Consider the following 15889-nt stretch of genomic DNA (forward strand, 5'->3'; position numbering starts at 1 on the left):
TAGTATACTAAGTTCTAATAACATAAAGATATTGGAGATCAATGATTATTAAATGAATTTTCCTGGAGAAATTGTAAGTTAGAAGGATCCTCAAAATATATACGTGTGTGTGTGTGTGTGTGTGTGTATGAATGGATATATGTGTCCATATGTATTTAAGTATAAGTATATATGCATACATGCACATATACTTTATTCAATTAGCTAAGTGGCACAATGGATAGAGTGCTGGCCTGGAATCAGAAAGACTCATTTTTTTTTTTTTGGCAAGGCAATGGTGTTAAGTGATTTGCCCAAAATCATGCAACTAAGAAAGATTTTAAGTATCTGAGGCTGGTTTTGAACTCAGGTCCTCCTGACTCCAGGACCAATTCTATCCACTGTATCACCTAGTTGCCTCAGGAAGACTCATCTTTCTGAATTCAAATCTGGTCTCAGATGCTTACTGACTATGTGACCCTAGCAAGTCAGTTAACCCTTGAAATGGGTTTGAAATGGCAAACCACTTCAGTATATTTGCCAAGAAAACTACACAAAGGGTCAGAAAGAATTGGATATGACTGAAATGACTGAAAAACAGCAAATTTATATACATTTTCTAGAACAGAGGTGTCCAAAAAAAGAGTTCAATGGGCTGCATATGGCCCACAATATTTCTGAATATAACTTGAACCAGACTTAAATGCAATTGGGAAATATTACCAGAAAAACCCACAATAAAACATGTAAAAACTAAGTCACTATAAACCCACAGTGATCCTAAAATATAGATTAGTAGTGTTTTTTTTCTTTTTGAGCTTGCAACCATTGCTTTTGATGACACTTCATTAAAATAGAAGAAAATGTCCCAATTTTTCAATAGACTTTATTCCATCTCTCACAGTTCAAACTACACAATGCAGTGGGTAGAGAATTATGCTTGAAATCAGGAAGACCTGGGTTCAAATCTGACCTCAAACACTACTAGTTGTGGCAAATCACTTAATCCTATTTGCCTCAATTTTCTCATCTGTCAAATGAACTGCAGAAAGAAATGAAAAAAATTATTCTAGAATCTTTGCAAAGAAAATAAATTGGGTCATAAAGAATTGGATATTACTAAACAGTAACATTTTTAGTATCCCTTGCTTCATTTTAAAACCATTTCCTCTGAACAGTTCTCTTGTGGAAAGAAGGTCATTTGAGGACAATGAAAAACACAGTCCTTTCTCCTATACATCTGAAATAGATTCATTTAGACATGGTAGGAAAATGCTGAACTTGAAGTTAGAAAGCATTTCCTTCAAATGCTACCTCTGATACTGGGCAAGAAACTGGACTTCTCAGTCTAAGACTTTTTATTTAATAATAATAATAGATAAGTAATATATGTATCTTGTTTTAATATTTGCTAAGTACTTTTCAAATATCTCATTTGATCTTCACAACATTCCTGGTAGGTAAATGCTCTAATCATCCAATGGAGAAAACTAAGGCAGACAAAGATTGGCTTCCTCAGGATCAAACAGCTAGAAAATGTCTAAAATCAAATTTGAACCCAAGTCTTCCTGAATCTGGGCACAACTTTCTATCCACTGAGTCATGTAGTTATCCATATTTTTATGTCTTACTAAATGGACTCAGAATAAGGAACAATATTTTAAAAGTGGCTTAAATTATAGAAACTTGTGAATAATAAGATAATAATAATAATAATAAAATTATAAGCCTAAAATATAAATGTATCATTAAACATCACTGATACACTTAAAGATACACATTATTGACATATTTGAAAGAAGAAATGGACACATCTACCTTGTGCAAAAAGAACTGGATGGACTTTAAATCCTCCTCCATTCTTCAATCTTTGAGGCAGCTGTTCAAAGTGATAGCTATCAATGTAGAAATAAACTCTCAAAGCTTGACGACTTCCTTCAGCTTGATAAGTGAGAGGCACATCTGAAAGTACATTTATTGTTACATTATTTTGATGAAGTTCTACGAATCTTTTTTTAATTTTTAAAAAATGACAAAACTTCTGGAAACAAACATGTTAAAAGTTCTGAATTACATATGGCTCAGATGGTGTATACTTACATTATTGTTCATGGAAGGGGGATTAAATCAGATTCTCATTAGCAGAGACAACAGATTTACTGTTGTACTGTATATAAAATTCTCTAATAGGAAGCTTCTTTACACTTTGACACACCAGATGTCTCACTCACTCAATAATAGGCTGAGATTCACAGTGGTTTAAATTCAAAATTTCCAGCTCAGCTGTCTCTTTCATAGTTTAGTTAGAATGATTCCTTGGAGTTCACTTTCCAAGTAGCATTCAAAAAGTTGAGCATGCAGCTCCCATTATTAAACATAACTAGTTTTTATTTGAACAATTCCCATAGCACTATGTTAAACATGTATTCCCTAAAGGTGTTGCCTGGTAGTCAATGAATATCATCACACAAAGTTACTAAAATATAAACTAGGATTGAATTATCAAAAAGGAAATTACAAGAGCAAATTGTGAATGTTTAGTACAAATGATTCATAGAGAAGTCATAACATTCTTTTCTGTAATAAGATGTCCAATAAATGGCACCTATGGTGCCATTCCCACAAAATACCTGAAAGGATTGGCAATGGTTACATCAGCATCGCCCACTAAGATCTCTTTGCCTTTTCAATAATGATGAATTTCTTGTAATTACTGAATCAAAAGATAACTGCCCTCTTTCTTTTCTTGTGTACACACACACATACACACACACAAAGACTTCTATTGTATATACTCCTTATTTGACTTAAATATAAGGCTGGCAAAGGGTTTTACTTATAGCTCTGTGAGTTCAGTCCCATTTTATCCCCATTTTAAGTGACTAGATGAGGGTCACAGAGCTAGTGAATGTCTGAGGCCTAGTTCTCTATCCACTGCATCAAAAACATGAAGGGAAAAAATAATGGAGTTATGAATCCATGAGAATTGCCAAATCCTACTATTTCAGTGGTACAGTGGAAGGAGTATTGAACTTGGACTCAGCAAGACATGAGTTAGGTTCTCCCTCAGATACTTATAAGCTATATGACCCTGGACAAATCACAACCTTTGCTTGCCTCATCTGTAAAATGGGATAATAATATCATCTACCTCTCAGAGTAGTGAGGATCAAATGAGTACATTAAAGTACTATAGAAATACTAGCTTCATTATTTTATATTTGCTCTGAAATTTTTTCCTCCTAACATCTGAACTCCTTATTTGAAAGCAAATCAGAATAAAAGAGCCTAAGCAGCTACTATAAATTACTGTTCTTTACCAGTGACAACTAGAATTCTTATTTTTACAACTTTTGGGGCTTACACAGTTTATATTGTCTATCAATAAAATAATAACATTTCTGAGCTATAATAAAACTTTGACATGGTCTAATACAGTGACATGCAGTGGGGTCCATGACTGGGAGATATGAATAGTATCAGAATCAGGATTTGCACTATATAAATCCAATAGAGGTAGCATACATATACCTCTGTAGTGAGGCCGATGGATTGACTGAATCACCCAGTGGTTTTGGGGTGGTTAAAATCATGATCCATAATACTAAATATCAGACATTTGTGAAATGCATCATCTAGACTTTGGAAAATGAGCAAATATAATAAAAGCCTCTACAAAAATTACACTGGTGACAAATAGAGAGATAGCAGCAGACACACACTTATTGGACATACTCAACCCAATCTGTAACGATTTTGCAATCTGAGGTGAAGCACAGCTTGCTACTACCTTATCTCACATCTTTCCCTGTATTTAAGCTACAAACACACAAATGCAGCTGTTTTTGTCTCTTAATATGACTGAAGTCATATAGAAATTAAATATATAGCACAGATCAGAGAATATGTATTAATACTTTTTTCATTACTGTTTTTTTCCTTTTCATAATGTCAGAATTGGCTCTGCCTTCTCTAATCCAAACTACTTATTTCATATATGAGGTAGAAGAGGTTCCAATGAGATAGATACCCTGCCTATTTTCCATACAATGAGTTAGTGATAGAGCCAGGATTCAAACATAGGTTTCCTGATATCTAATTCACTGTGATTTATTTTCTGGTTACATATCTCTCACATAGCACAATTAAAACAATTTCACTATGAATCTTCATGATTATGTCACAATGAAATAAGATTTCCAAGTACAAACTCTATCTAAAATTTATTTTTTCATTAAAGATTTAAAAAAAGGATTTAAGATTACTGATGCAATTCAATAATTAGCATAATAATTTTTCTAGTGATTTTACTATATAATTTTAGAGATTTATATGAAACCTGTTTACACTATTTAAGGAATGCATCACTATTGAAAATGCATAATGTTAATGTTTGAATGTGAAATAACATATCTTCTAACATGAAATTACTTACTTGCAACTAGTGGTTCCTGTTCTGCTGGTCTAAAATAAAAGGAAACTTTCTCCAAATCAAACAATGCAACAAGTGTGTCTTCTAGCATGGCTTGTTCATCAGTCTAAAGAAGAAACAAAATAATCCAAATAAAAATAAAAACTTTTTTTTATATTTTTGTCTGTCCCATGAGAAACATAATTATCAATAGCTAATGCAAAAAAAAAGCACATCAATATCTATAGACATAAGGACAATAAAATCAGGGACCTTGTAAGAGTCACAAGAAAGTGAATCTGCCTCTAATGATACTGTTTTAGTCTCTTTTCTGGTAAACCCTTATTTTTACTACATTGTTAAAAGATTATTTAATTCAGGCATTCTAATCATATAGAGTTTATTTTTATTTATAAATAAGTATCACATAAAATTGGTAGCTAAATGGTACAATGGATAGAGTGCCAGAGTCAAGAAGAGCTGAGATCAAATCCAGTCTCAGATACTTGCTAGTTATGTTACCCTAGGCAAGATACTTATTCTATTTGCCTCAGTTCCTCATTTATAAAATGTATTGGAGAAGGATACAGCAAATCACTCCAGTATTTTTGTTAAGAAAACCCCAAACAGGTTCACAGAGAATAGAACATAACTGAAATGACTGAGCAACAAAAACTTATCACAGTAATACTTTAAACAAATACTGATATTTAATGAAATCTATAAAAACATTAAATGGAATTCATTTAAAAAAACAATGATTATTGGATATTTTATGCTCTAGTCAATTTATTTCCACTACCCCAATTCCTGATTTGACAGGCAAATTAGAATAGGAATCTAAGCAGCTTTTACAAGCAATCATTCTTCACAGTTAGAACAAGAAATACTATTTTGGGTCTTCCTCAGTTTACACTATTCATCTATAAAACAGTAACATTTCTGAGCTATAATGGGACTTAGACATGCTCTAATCCAACTTTCTTTTTTTCATTATGATGGGTTATACTTTATTCATATATATATATATATATATATATATATGTATATGTATATGTATATAATCAGCTCTGCAATATTTCTGACTCCAATGATGATCAGACCATTGATCTGCCCTTTAGTTGAACACTGTCCTTTATGTTGTCTCCTCTCATGAGAAGAGTTTTTAGAGGTTAAGAACTACCTTATTTTTCATTTTATATCCCAAATACTTGGTATATAGTAAGTGCTTAATACATGGCTTCACATCCTGACATAAACTGAGGTATGTAGCAGATCTGTAGTCAGAAAGTAGACATTGAAATCCTGAATATGTTATTCATTGTGAAAGCCTAAACAAGTCACTCAACCTCTTTGAATATCCTTTTCTTCATCTGTAAAATGAAAAGGTTGGTTCAGATTGTATTTAATTTACTCTTCAAATCAAAATATCGGAATTTTATAACTGTAATAATATTAAAACTGAACAATTAGAAAAGAAAAGAATTAAGAGTTCATCCACAAAATTCAATCCATTTCAGTGACAGCCAATATCAAACCCCTGCTCTTATTTTCTTCCTCTTTTTGTTTTTTTAATGGTAGATACAGCTGCCAAACCATAAAACCAGATGTGCCACTAGCTGAACTTCTCTATAAAAACATAATGAATATTGCATATGACAAGTAATATAAACATTCCATAGCACATTAGCAAAAGCTGATCCAAGAAGAGGGGAAATGCTATTTTAATTTCTGAAAGTTAACTTTTGTGTACTAAGATAAACATTCTAAATGAAATGTTTTAGCACTTGGTTGTATTGGTTCCACTGTTGAAAAGAAAACTTTTTAAACATGAACATGAGCCCATGATCTCAATATGTTCAAAACTGAGCACAGCATCTTTTATAGGAAAAAAAATCAATTTTATGGCAGCTAGGTCACTCAATGGATAGAACATCTGTCCTGTAGTCAGGAGGACCTGAATTCAAATCAGACCTCAGAAACTTATTTAATAGCTGTGTGAACTTGGGCAAATCACTTAACCCTATTGCCTTACAAATTCCTTCCCCCTTCCAAACAAAGAAAAGAAAAACATCAATTCCATCATATCCAACACTTCTTTTGAGGTTTTCTTGGCAAAGATACTGGTTTGCCATTTCCTCCCTGCTCATCTGACAGATGAAGAAATAGGTTTCCTAGTGATGAGATTTGAGGGTAAGGTCAGTGCTTAATGAAGAAGGAAGGAAGGAAGGAAGGAAGGAAGGAAGGAAGGAAGGAAGGAAGGAAGGAAGGAAGGAAGGAAGGAAGGAAGGAAGGAAGGAAGGAAGGAAAGAAGGAAGGAAGAGGGAGGGAAGGAGGAGGAATATGTAAGGTTTTGCTATCATGCAAGCATATTCAAGGAGAGCAAATTCCCATTTTGGTTACATTCAGAATATATCTGATTCTATATATTAATCCATTATCTCTCTGTCATGAAGCATTCTTCATCTTTTCCATCCCAACCCCATCAGCTACTCTTTGGATTCCACTCCTCTATCATGCCCTGACCTCACTGACAAAGCTCATCACTAGGAAACTCATAACCAGGAGGATATCAGCTTTATTCAGTACCCTGTGCCTCTCTGATTGGAGGACTAGAAGACAGAGCAAAAAGTTCTTCTCGAAGCCTTCAGAAGCCTAGTGGACTTCCTATTTACCATAAGTTGCGCATTTGGAATCAACTCACCATCAGTATAACCCTATGCCAACTACCTTCTCCTCTCAGTTCATATCCCAAAACCTCTGGTTTTTAGCTTCCATTTGTGTGTTGTCTTCTTCCATTAGATTAATAACTTGAAGGCAAAAGTGCTCTTTTCTTTTTCTTATTTATGTCCCCAGTGCTTATCACAATACCTGCCAAACAGCAAGTGCTTAAGATTTGTGTATTGTATCATATAGCATAGTAGGGCATTGTATTATTTGTTATCATTTTTTGATATTGTGTTATATTAGTACTCTGCTGGTTCTGCTCACTTTGTTCTCCATTAAAGAATACAGATATTCCCAAGTCTCTCTGAAAGTGTCTCTTCATTTCTTACAACAAAAGTCTTATATTCATAGGATTTGGTATAGGATTTAGACATTAAAAATGATATCATAAGCCAATTTGGAGAGGAAGGAATAGTTTACCTGTCAGATCCATGGAAAGGGGAACAATTAATGATCAAAAAAGAGACAGAGAGCATTATAAAGTACAAAATAGATAATTTTGATTACACTTAAGTGAAAAGTTTTTGCACAAATTTGCAACCAAGATAAAAAAGGCAAGCAGTAAGCTGGGAAACAATTTTTACAGTGTTTCTGATACTCATTTCTAAAATATAAAGAGAAATTAATCAAATTTAAATTGATAAAGTTCAAAGCTATATGAAAAAATGCTCTAAATCATTATGGTTAGAGAAATGCAAATTAAAACTATTCTGAAGTTACACTTCACACCTACCAGATTGGCCACTATGACAAAAAAGGAAAATGATCGTTATTGAAGGAGATGTGGGGAAATAATGGATTGTTGGTGGAGATGTGGAATTGACACCCAACCTTTCTGGAAAGCAATGTAGAACTGTGAACAAAGGGCAATAGAATTTGACATACTCATTGATACAGAAATACCATTACTACTTTGTATCCCAAAGAAAACACAAAAAATATTTTAGCAGTTCTTGTCCTAGTGGCAAAGAACTGGAAATTGAGAGGATGCCCAACAATTAGGAAAAGGCTGAATAAATTGTGATATATGAATGTGATGGAGTATTATTGTTCTGTAAAAAATCATGAGGTATGGGGCTTCAGAAAAGTATGTAAATACCTGCATGAATTGATGCTAAGTGAAGTAAGCAGAACCAGAAAACATGGTACATACTAAGAGTAACAATGTGTAATGATCAACTAAGATACACTTGCTCCTCTCAGCAGTATAGTAATCAAAAACAATTCTAAAGTCTTGGAATGTGGATGGAAAAAAGAAGCCACATCCAGATAAAGAACAATGCAGTCTAATGCAAACCATTGCTAACTATTTTCAATTTTTAAAATTTGTTTTATGTATTATGTTTTTCACTTTCATGGTTTTCTTTTTTCTTTTTTTTTGATTTGATTCTTCTTTCACAATGTGATTAATATGGATACATGTTTAAAAGAATTATACATATATATCCTATATTACATTGATTTCTGTCATGGGGAGGGATGGAAGGAAGGGAAGGAAAGAGAAAAATGTGAAAATCAAAACCTTACAACAAATGATTAATGAAAACAATCTTAGCATATAGTTAGAAAAATAAATAAATATATTAAAACGTATTCATGTGCATAATGTGTTCAGCCATTCCACAACTGATATGTACTTCCTTAAATTCTAGTTCATTACAACTGTAAAGGATCAAAGAAATAGGAAAATATCCTATATAGATATAATAATTATAACATCTACCAAAACATGTATTGCCACTTAAATTACCTATTTTTGCTAATAACATCATTATTTTCCCTACCACATACTGAAGACTTTAGCAGAAGCTCTTATACTGATGTTTCCAAATAAAAGGCATCAACACTTTTTAATTGTCCACATCAACTTTTTAAAATCAGTTTTAATCAATCCCATAACAACAATATTTCTAAGACTATAACCCCTCTTTTCTATTCCCTCCTCTATCATATTCATCACTATCCTACAAAATTCTCTCCCCAACTGGTCTCTTTTGCTTGCCAGATTTATCATCTTAATTTATCATTATGACTCTAAGCACATCACTCCATTGTTCAGAATTATTCAAAATAACAAAAAAAGTCCAAACTCTAGATCATGCCTTTACCCTGAATGCTTCAAAATCATCTTCCAGCATTGTCATATAGATGTGTGATGCTACTTTCCTTCATGTAATTCATATTCCAGTAATATTGCACTGCTCATTGTTTCAGAAATAAGCCCTACTTTCTTCTACCTCCTTAGTTTGTAATCATGTGTTCTCTGTTGCAAAAAATTCCCATCATTCCTATTTTTCCAGTTCAGGTGTCAAATACTACCTCCTCCACTTATCTTTCATAGGATTTATAAGTCAGAAAATTCTGTATTTACTCAGACTTTTTCTAGAGCTATGTTTCCATTTTTTTTGCACCTTAAGTAATCTGTTTTATCATATCTACAAACATCGATTATTCTTCTACTACATCATGAGTTCTTAACTACAGAAATTCTGCATAGAATCTATGAACTTAGGTGGGAAAAATTAAAATTGTTAATAAATACATAGCAATTGATTTCTTTAATAATCCCTCATGCATTTTATGCATTTAAAACATAATTCTGAGGAGTTCAAAGATAGTATCAGATCATGACAAAAAAATTTAAGAACTTGTATGAGGTAGTAATCTTCTTGAGAGAAGAGCCTTGCATTTATGTACTTTAATGTTTACTTCAGCATCTAGCATACTACCTGGTAAATCATAATTCAGTAAACATTTTTGAATTGTATTGAATTAAATAAAATAAACTGCACATAGTCCCTAAGGCACAACTGATCAAGGGCTTAATGATATTATTTTCTGTCTCCCATAAGTTAACAGTGAATTTATCACCAAAGGTCCAGTCTACTGCTGAGGAGTCTTTCTTAGCAAGGATTGTCCTTAGAATGCCTTGCTTTAGTGCATTGTACTTGGAGTCATTCCAATATGGCAAAAATGCCAAACTTATTCTTACCTAGAATAACCTTTGTGAATCCATGTTCACCTTCTTACCATGATGAGGCATTGAGAAGGACTTTACGAAGGTTATGCATTCTATCTACAACAAGAGAGCACTTTATTTGATGACTCCCTGATTATAATTATAAAGTTAGGCATAAAACAGGGAGACATACATGGCAAAGTTAATTTGTTATTATTGTGAAGGATACTTGAAGAAGACTCCAAATATAAGAGGCTTCTGCTGTAAACTATAATGTCCTATTCAGGTTCCATTTTTGTATATGACAGCATTTCAATTATATTAAGTTTCATCAGACTTTCAATTATAAGGAACTTGCTAACTTACAAAGTCAACTATGCCATTTTCAGACTATTCTATCTATAAAAACTTGTGGGATATTCCGCATTTTTGTTCTTCCTTAGATTGAACTTCCTTCTATTGATTCTAGGTGTTATTTTGTATTTGTCAGGAACCTCTTTGGCATATTATTGAAATCTATGAACCCCTCCTCAAAACTGTGCTTTTAAATGCATAAAATAAAAAAAGCCTAAGATTATAAAAGAAATCAATTATACTGAAATTAAATTTAAAATATTTTTAATGTTCGTGAACCTCAGGTTAAAATTCTTCTACTAAAGCCAACTAAAAAAAAGAAAGAAGATAAATATCATGACAAAAGTCCTGGATTTAGAGTTAGAAAACCTGGATTCAAATCATACCTCTATCATTTGTTATCTGTATGACCTTTGGAAAAGTAATTTAATTGGTCTCAACTCTAAATTTCTACATCTGCGAGAAGGCATCAGGCTAAATGATTTCTAAAGTCCTTTCCTTTGAGCCACTTACTTTTAGGATCTTCAACTAAGGCCAATCTTCTACCAATAAGCTTCTGCGTATCAGGGATCATAACCTTATTTATTTCTGTTGTTTTTGAAGCAGCAAAAATACACTTGTACACATATATACAAAGACACACAACATGAACAGTATGTTTTGAGAATAACTTGAAAGGCAAAATTGATTTCTAAACCAAAAATCTCCAGGAGTCAAGGTAGAAAAAGTTTTTTGAAAGTTAATAAATAAAAATAAATGAGTTTAATAATTTTTCAGTTATTGCAGCTCCCAGAACCAGGGAAAATGGCTGTGGTAAGATTGATATTTGTTCTAGAAATATTTCCTAAATATTTCACTATATTTCATTTCCATTGTAGGAAAAGAAAGCTTAATCAAAGGATATTGCACTGTTGTGATGGTAATGTTTAGACTTTTAAGAGGACAAAGAACTATAGAATTAGTCAACAGTTGCAAATTCTAAACAGATTGTCAAACTGTACTTTAACAAACATTTGTCAAAGTTTGTCTATCAAATGTTGGCCCAAAATACAATCTAAGTGAGGGCTTTGATCTTATTATAGGCTGTCTCTTCTGTTCCTGGTAAGTAAGTATTAATAGCACAATGAGCCTTACTTCTCTAATTTTTTCCCCTAGTCTTTTCTGAGACATATATATATATGCCTATGCATGTAAGCATGTATATATGCATATGTAGATATGTATGTATATTGGTTACCAAATGGAAAAACTTGGGGTTTTATGGCCACAAAGTCTCTATGAAGACTCAGGAATGAATCTGAATAATAAGTATACTTAAATAAACCAACAAAACAAAACAAAAGGTTTTGTCAGGAAAGTGCAGTATAATAGAAACACAGAATAGTCAAGAGACTGGGGATATATTTCTGAGTCTTTTACTAGTAGTAAATATGACATCTGAAAAATCACTTGACCTCACTGGCACTTATGTTTCCTAGAATTATAGAATTTTAGAGCTGGAAAACTCTAGTTAATTTCTCTGGTACAATCATCTCCATATATAGATTAGGGAAATAAGAACTGGAGAGATTAAATGACTGATTTATAAAATATGGAAGTATTAATAGATGAAGTTTTATGAATCTATGATTTTATGCTAAAACTAAAATCATTCAAAATAAATCATTTATGTATATGCCAAATACTCCTAGTAGACTATAAGTTCCATGAGGTCAAACGTGTATTGAATGTGTCTAATATAAAATTTATCTTTCTCGAAGTCAAGTATTATGTTCTGTGTATAGTTGGTAATTAATGTGAGCCTTATGAATAGAATTAATCAAAATTAGTTGATTTGCAACTAACATTCTAAATAAATGAAATTATGAAAAGTATATAAATATACCTGATAACATAAATAACACACCTAATACAACCTAAATTTATAAGAAAGAAACAGGGCTTTCAGTGGTGGCTTACCAGGTTGGGTGAGAGCAGTGACTGAAAGTGAAAAAGAACTCCTGCATTGGCAATCTGATCCAGCCACCGTCTACTGGCTTCCCAAGTCTCCATCTCATTCTCTTTGCTGTTGTCAAACATCTGATTTAAGGCAGCCATTAGTTGCTCAGAAAAAGCACAGACTGTGGCCACTAGACTTTGGCAGAAAACCATGTCTCTTCTGAGCTGTATCTCACTATCTGTGATTCAAAAAAAGATAACAAACAACTTTGAAAGAGACTAATGGCTGATAATTTGACCTAATCTCACATTAAAATTTTGCTATTAATTTTCCATTTCAACCATTGAGAAAGACATAATGTTATGATAAAGAAAGAATGTACATTTTCAACACACTATTTTGAAATACTACCATTAGCAATGTTCTATTATAAAACAATATAGCTAAAACACAATTTTAAGAAATTATTAAGCAATATTTGCATGTTACCTACATAGTTATTGTTAAATCACTTTTAAAGATGAATGAAGATTTATTTCAGAAACAATAATTCCCAAGAAATAAGAATTCTACTTCCAGCTTTGTTCTTGACTTTGACTCTCTGGTACTCAGTTTCATCATTTATAAAATGATGGAATGGAATTAAATGATCAGTAATATCCCTTCCAGCTCTCACATTCTATGAAATGTTAATCTTCATGACTGTTTTCTTCCTTGTTCAGTAGTCTAGAATTTGCTTTTAAAAGTATTTATTTCATCAAAGTAATATCAAATGCAACCTCTGAGTTTGCAAATGTTCAGTAGTAACATAGATGCTAATTAAGGAAGATTATTAAAAGTGATGTCAGATATTAAAACATGATTTAAATAGGGGAAATATCTAAGTAATCTACCCATATCTCACTTATACTCTTTTATACTATTGGATTTATCAGACTGCATATACTACATATAGATTTTCACATTTAAACCAAGTCATATTTTTTCAGCACTGATTCTTCCTTTGCTATAGTAAGAATGTATATGCCTCAACAGAGATCAATTTTCATTAACTAATATTTCTATTCCAAAAAATACTACTACAGAGGTAATACTTTTATCTGTACCTGAGCCTCACCAATTCCATGTAAAAGGTTAATCAGTAAGAAGTCCACCATAGCGCACCATGTTTTTCAGGGAAAAGATGACCTAGGACATCTGAACTTTTGATCACACAAGAGAACTACTTAATTTCCTTAGTTACTGAGTAAAAATATCACAAATTCTGAATAACAAAAACCTCTTTGCCCCTCAACTAAATAACAATGCTAACATTTGATCATCAAGGTATAAGTTATTGTTCTAATATCTTGTTGATCAAAAAACAATCACAAAGGAGAAATTGGCCTAATATCACAGAATGAACCAGAGACAGAATTAAGAACAGAAAACAGGTATTCAATCACATTCTATTATAAATTTCAAGGTGTCCCTGATCACTTACACAATGATTTGGAATTTACAGTTATCATTTACCAGAGCAATGTTTCACAATCAAAAATACAGCAAGAACTATAGCATCTGTTTTTTGCTTTCAATTTATTTTTAAAAAATACATAATTTTTTGTGACAATTTGCTTATGCAGATGGAAAATTTTTCATATATACTCAAAATAAATACCTTTTGTGTTTATTGTAGATTTCAGCTTCTCTTCAGCATTTAAATATTCCCTTAAGCTACTTACTATGTTAGTAATAATTAAATCAACTTATTTAAAAAAAATTCCTTACTACAATGGATATTTAAATAATTGTGGTGAAAACAGTTTTCTCTTTTGTAGATCTTCTTCTGCTATTCTCCTGTATTTCCCAACAGTCACTCCCCCCCAAACTCCCCCCAAACATATAACAAATGGTCCCACTTTATGGAGACTAAAAATTCCTCTTTTATATTGCAAAATTCATAAAGTGTCAACTCTTCTACCCCTTCCTCAGAGAAAAGGGTATCCCCATGTATTTATGCTCTAAAATCTTAATCTCTTTCACATTTTCCAGGATCAAGCTCTCTCTTTCAAGAATTGTTAATTTCTCATTACCACAGGCTCCTTTCCTTCTACTTAACTGAACTTATGTATCCATACCATATAAACCACATTGCCTTTCTTTGTTCTTTTTTTGAGGTATTCTCATCTCTTTGTCATCTTCAACTATTCAATTTCTTGTAAAAGACCTGATGTGAATTCTTTCCTACCAACTGACTTATAAGCATTTTCATTTTAGTTTACAACATTAACTTTCTACCTTTTAAGGATAACACAGACTTTTTTCCCTTCAAAATTAATTAAAATAAAGACTGAAACTTTGTTTCCTCTGTTCACTACACACAGGGACTTTTCTGAATAGTAATTATAGAAGCAAAGTGTTTCCTTATAAGATTCCAACTTACAATCACAAACAGAAATACTATCATATCTTCCTTTTCTCTAGTCCTCTGTTACCCCTCAACCCAAGATTGATATTTCTAGCTATTTTAAGGAACAATAATAATGCTGAAAAATGAAACAAGATCAAGAAGCCTTTTCAAATTATGTCAATCCTCTCAATCTGAAGCTTTTAAAGTATGTTCAAAAATTATTCACTTCAAATTTTAACAGTGAAACTCTTCTTTTTCCAGCCCTAAATATGATTTAAAGATTTTGATTTGCTAGAAGTTTAAATAATGAAGTTAGATATATCTATCTAGAAATGGGCATACAAAACTTCTCATATGTATAGATGAGATGATTTCTTTCTACAACACCCTGTTCCTGTTGTATCCTTGAATTTAGGGTATAGAGACTTCTTTTTTTTAAAATTGAAATTTTATCTTATTTTTCCAAATACATGCAGTAGATGGTTTTCAGCATTCATTCATTTACAATTTTATGTTTCACATTTTTCTACCCACCGTTACTTCCCTTTCCCCTCCCCATGGCATTGAATAATCTTGTAAAAGTTATACTTATATAATCACGTTTCTCACATTTCCATATTAGTCATGTTGTGAAAGAGGAATTAGAATTAAAGGGAAGCAAAAACCTAGGAAAAACATAAAAGAAGCTTTTTTAAAAAAGTGAATATGGTATTCTTTGCTCTGCATTCTGACTCCAAAGTTTTTTCTCTGTATGTGGAAGACATTGTCCAAAGCAGGTCTCTCAGGATTGTTCTTGATCTCTGAATTACTGAGAGGAGCTGCATCCATAGTTGATCATGTCATAATATTGTTGGTAACATCTGTACAATATTCTCTTGGTTTAACTCACTTTACTTAGCATCAGTACACACAAATCGTTCCAAGATTCTCTAAAGTCTGACTACTCATGATTTCTTACAGAACAATAATACTCCATAAAATTAATATACCATACATAATTTGTTCAGCCCAATTGATGGGCATCCCAAAACTTCCAATTATTTGCTACTAAAGAGCTGCTATAAATATTTTTGAACATTTGAGACTTCACCAATTTTTGATTTTGGGGGGATATAGATCTTGTATTAG

The 15889-nt window shown here is 32.2% G+C and overlaps 1 protein-coding gene across 1 annotated transcript in view; it reads right to left on the reverse strand.

Annotated features, from left to right (window-relative positions):
- PREX2 (phosphatidylinositol-3,4,5-trisphosphate dependent Rac exchange factor 2) overlaps nucleotides 1-15889 on the reverse strand; it is a 401699-nt gene that overhangs the window by 117396 nt on the left and 268414 nt on the right. Inside the window, exons 31-33 of the mRNA XM_074202053.1 lie at nucleotides 12390-12607; nucleotides 4415-4517; nucleotides 1798-1941 (exon numbers count right to left, since the gene is read on the reverse strand). Of these exons, the coding sequence (XP_074058154.1) occupies nucleotides 1798-1941; nucleotides 4415-4517; nucleotides 12390-12607 (465 nt within the window). The remainder of the gene's footprint in view (nucleotides 1-1797; nucleotides 1942-4414; nucleotides 4518-12389; nucleotides 12608-15889) is intronic.

The sequence above is a fragment of the Macrotis lagotis genome, chromosome X (genome assembly GCF_037893015.1).
Source record: "Macrotis lagotis isolate mMagLag1 chromosome X, bilby.v1.9.chrom.fasta, whole genome shotgun sequence".
Lineage (NCBI taxonomy): Eukaryota > Metazoa > Chordata > Mammalia > Peramelemorphia > Peramelidae > Macrotis > Macrotis lagotis.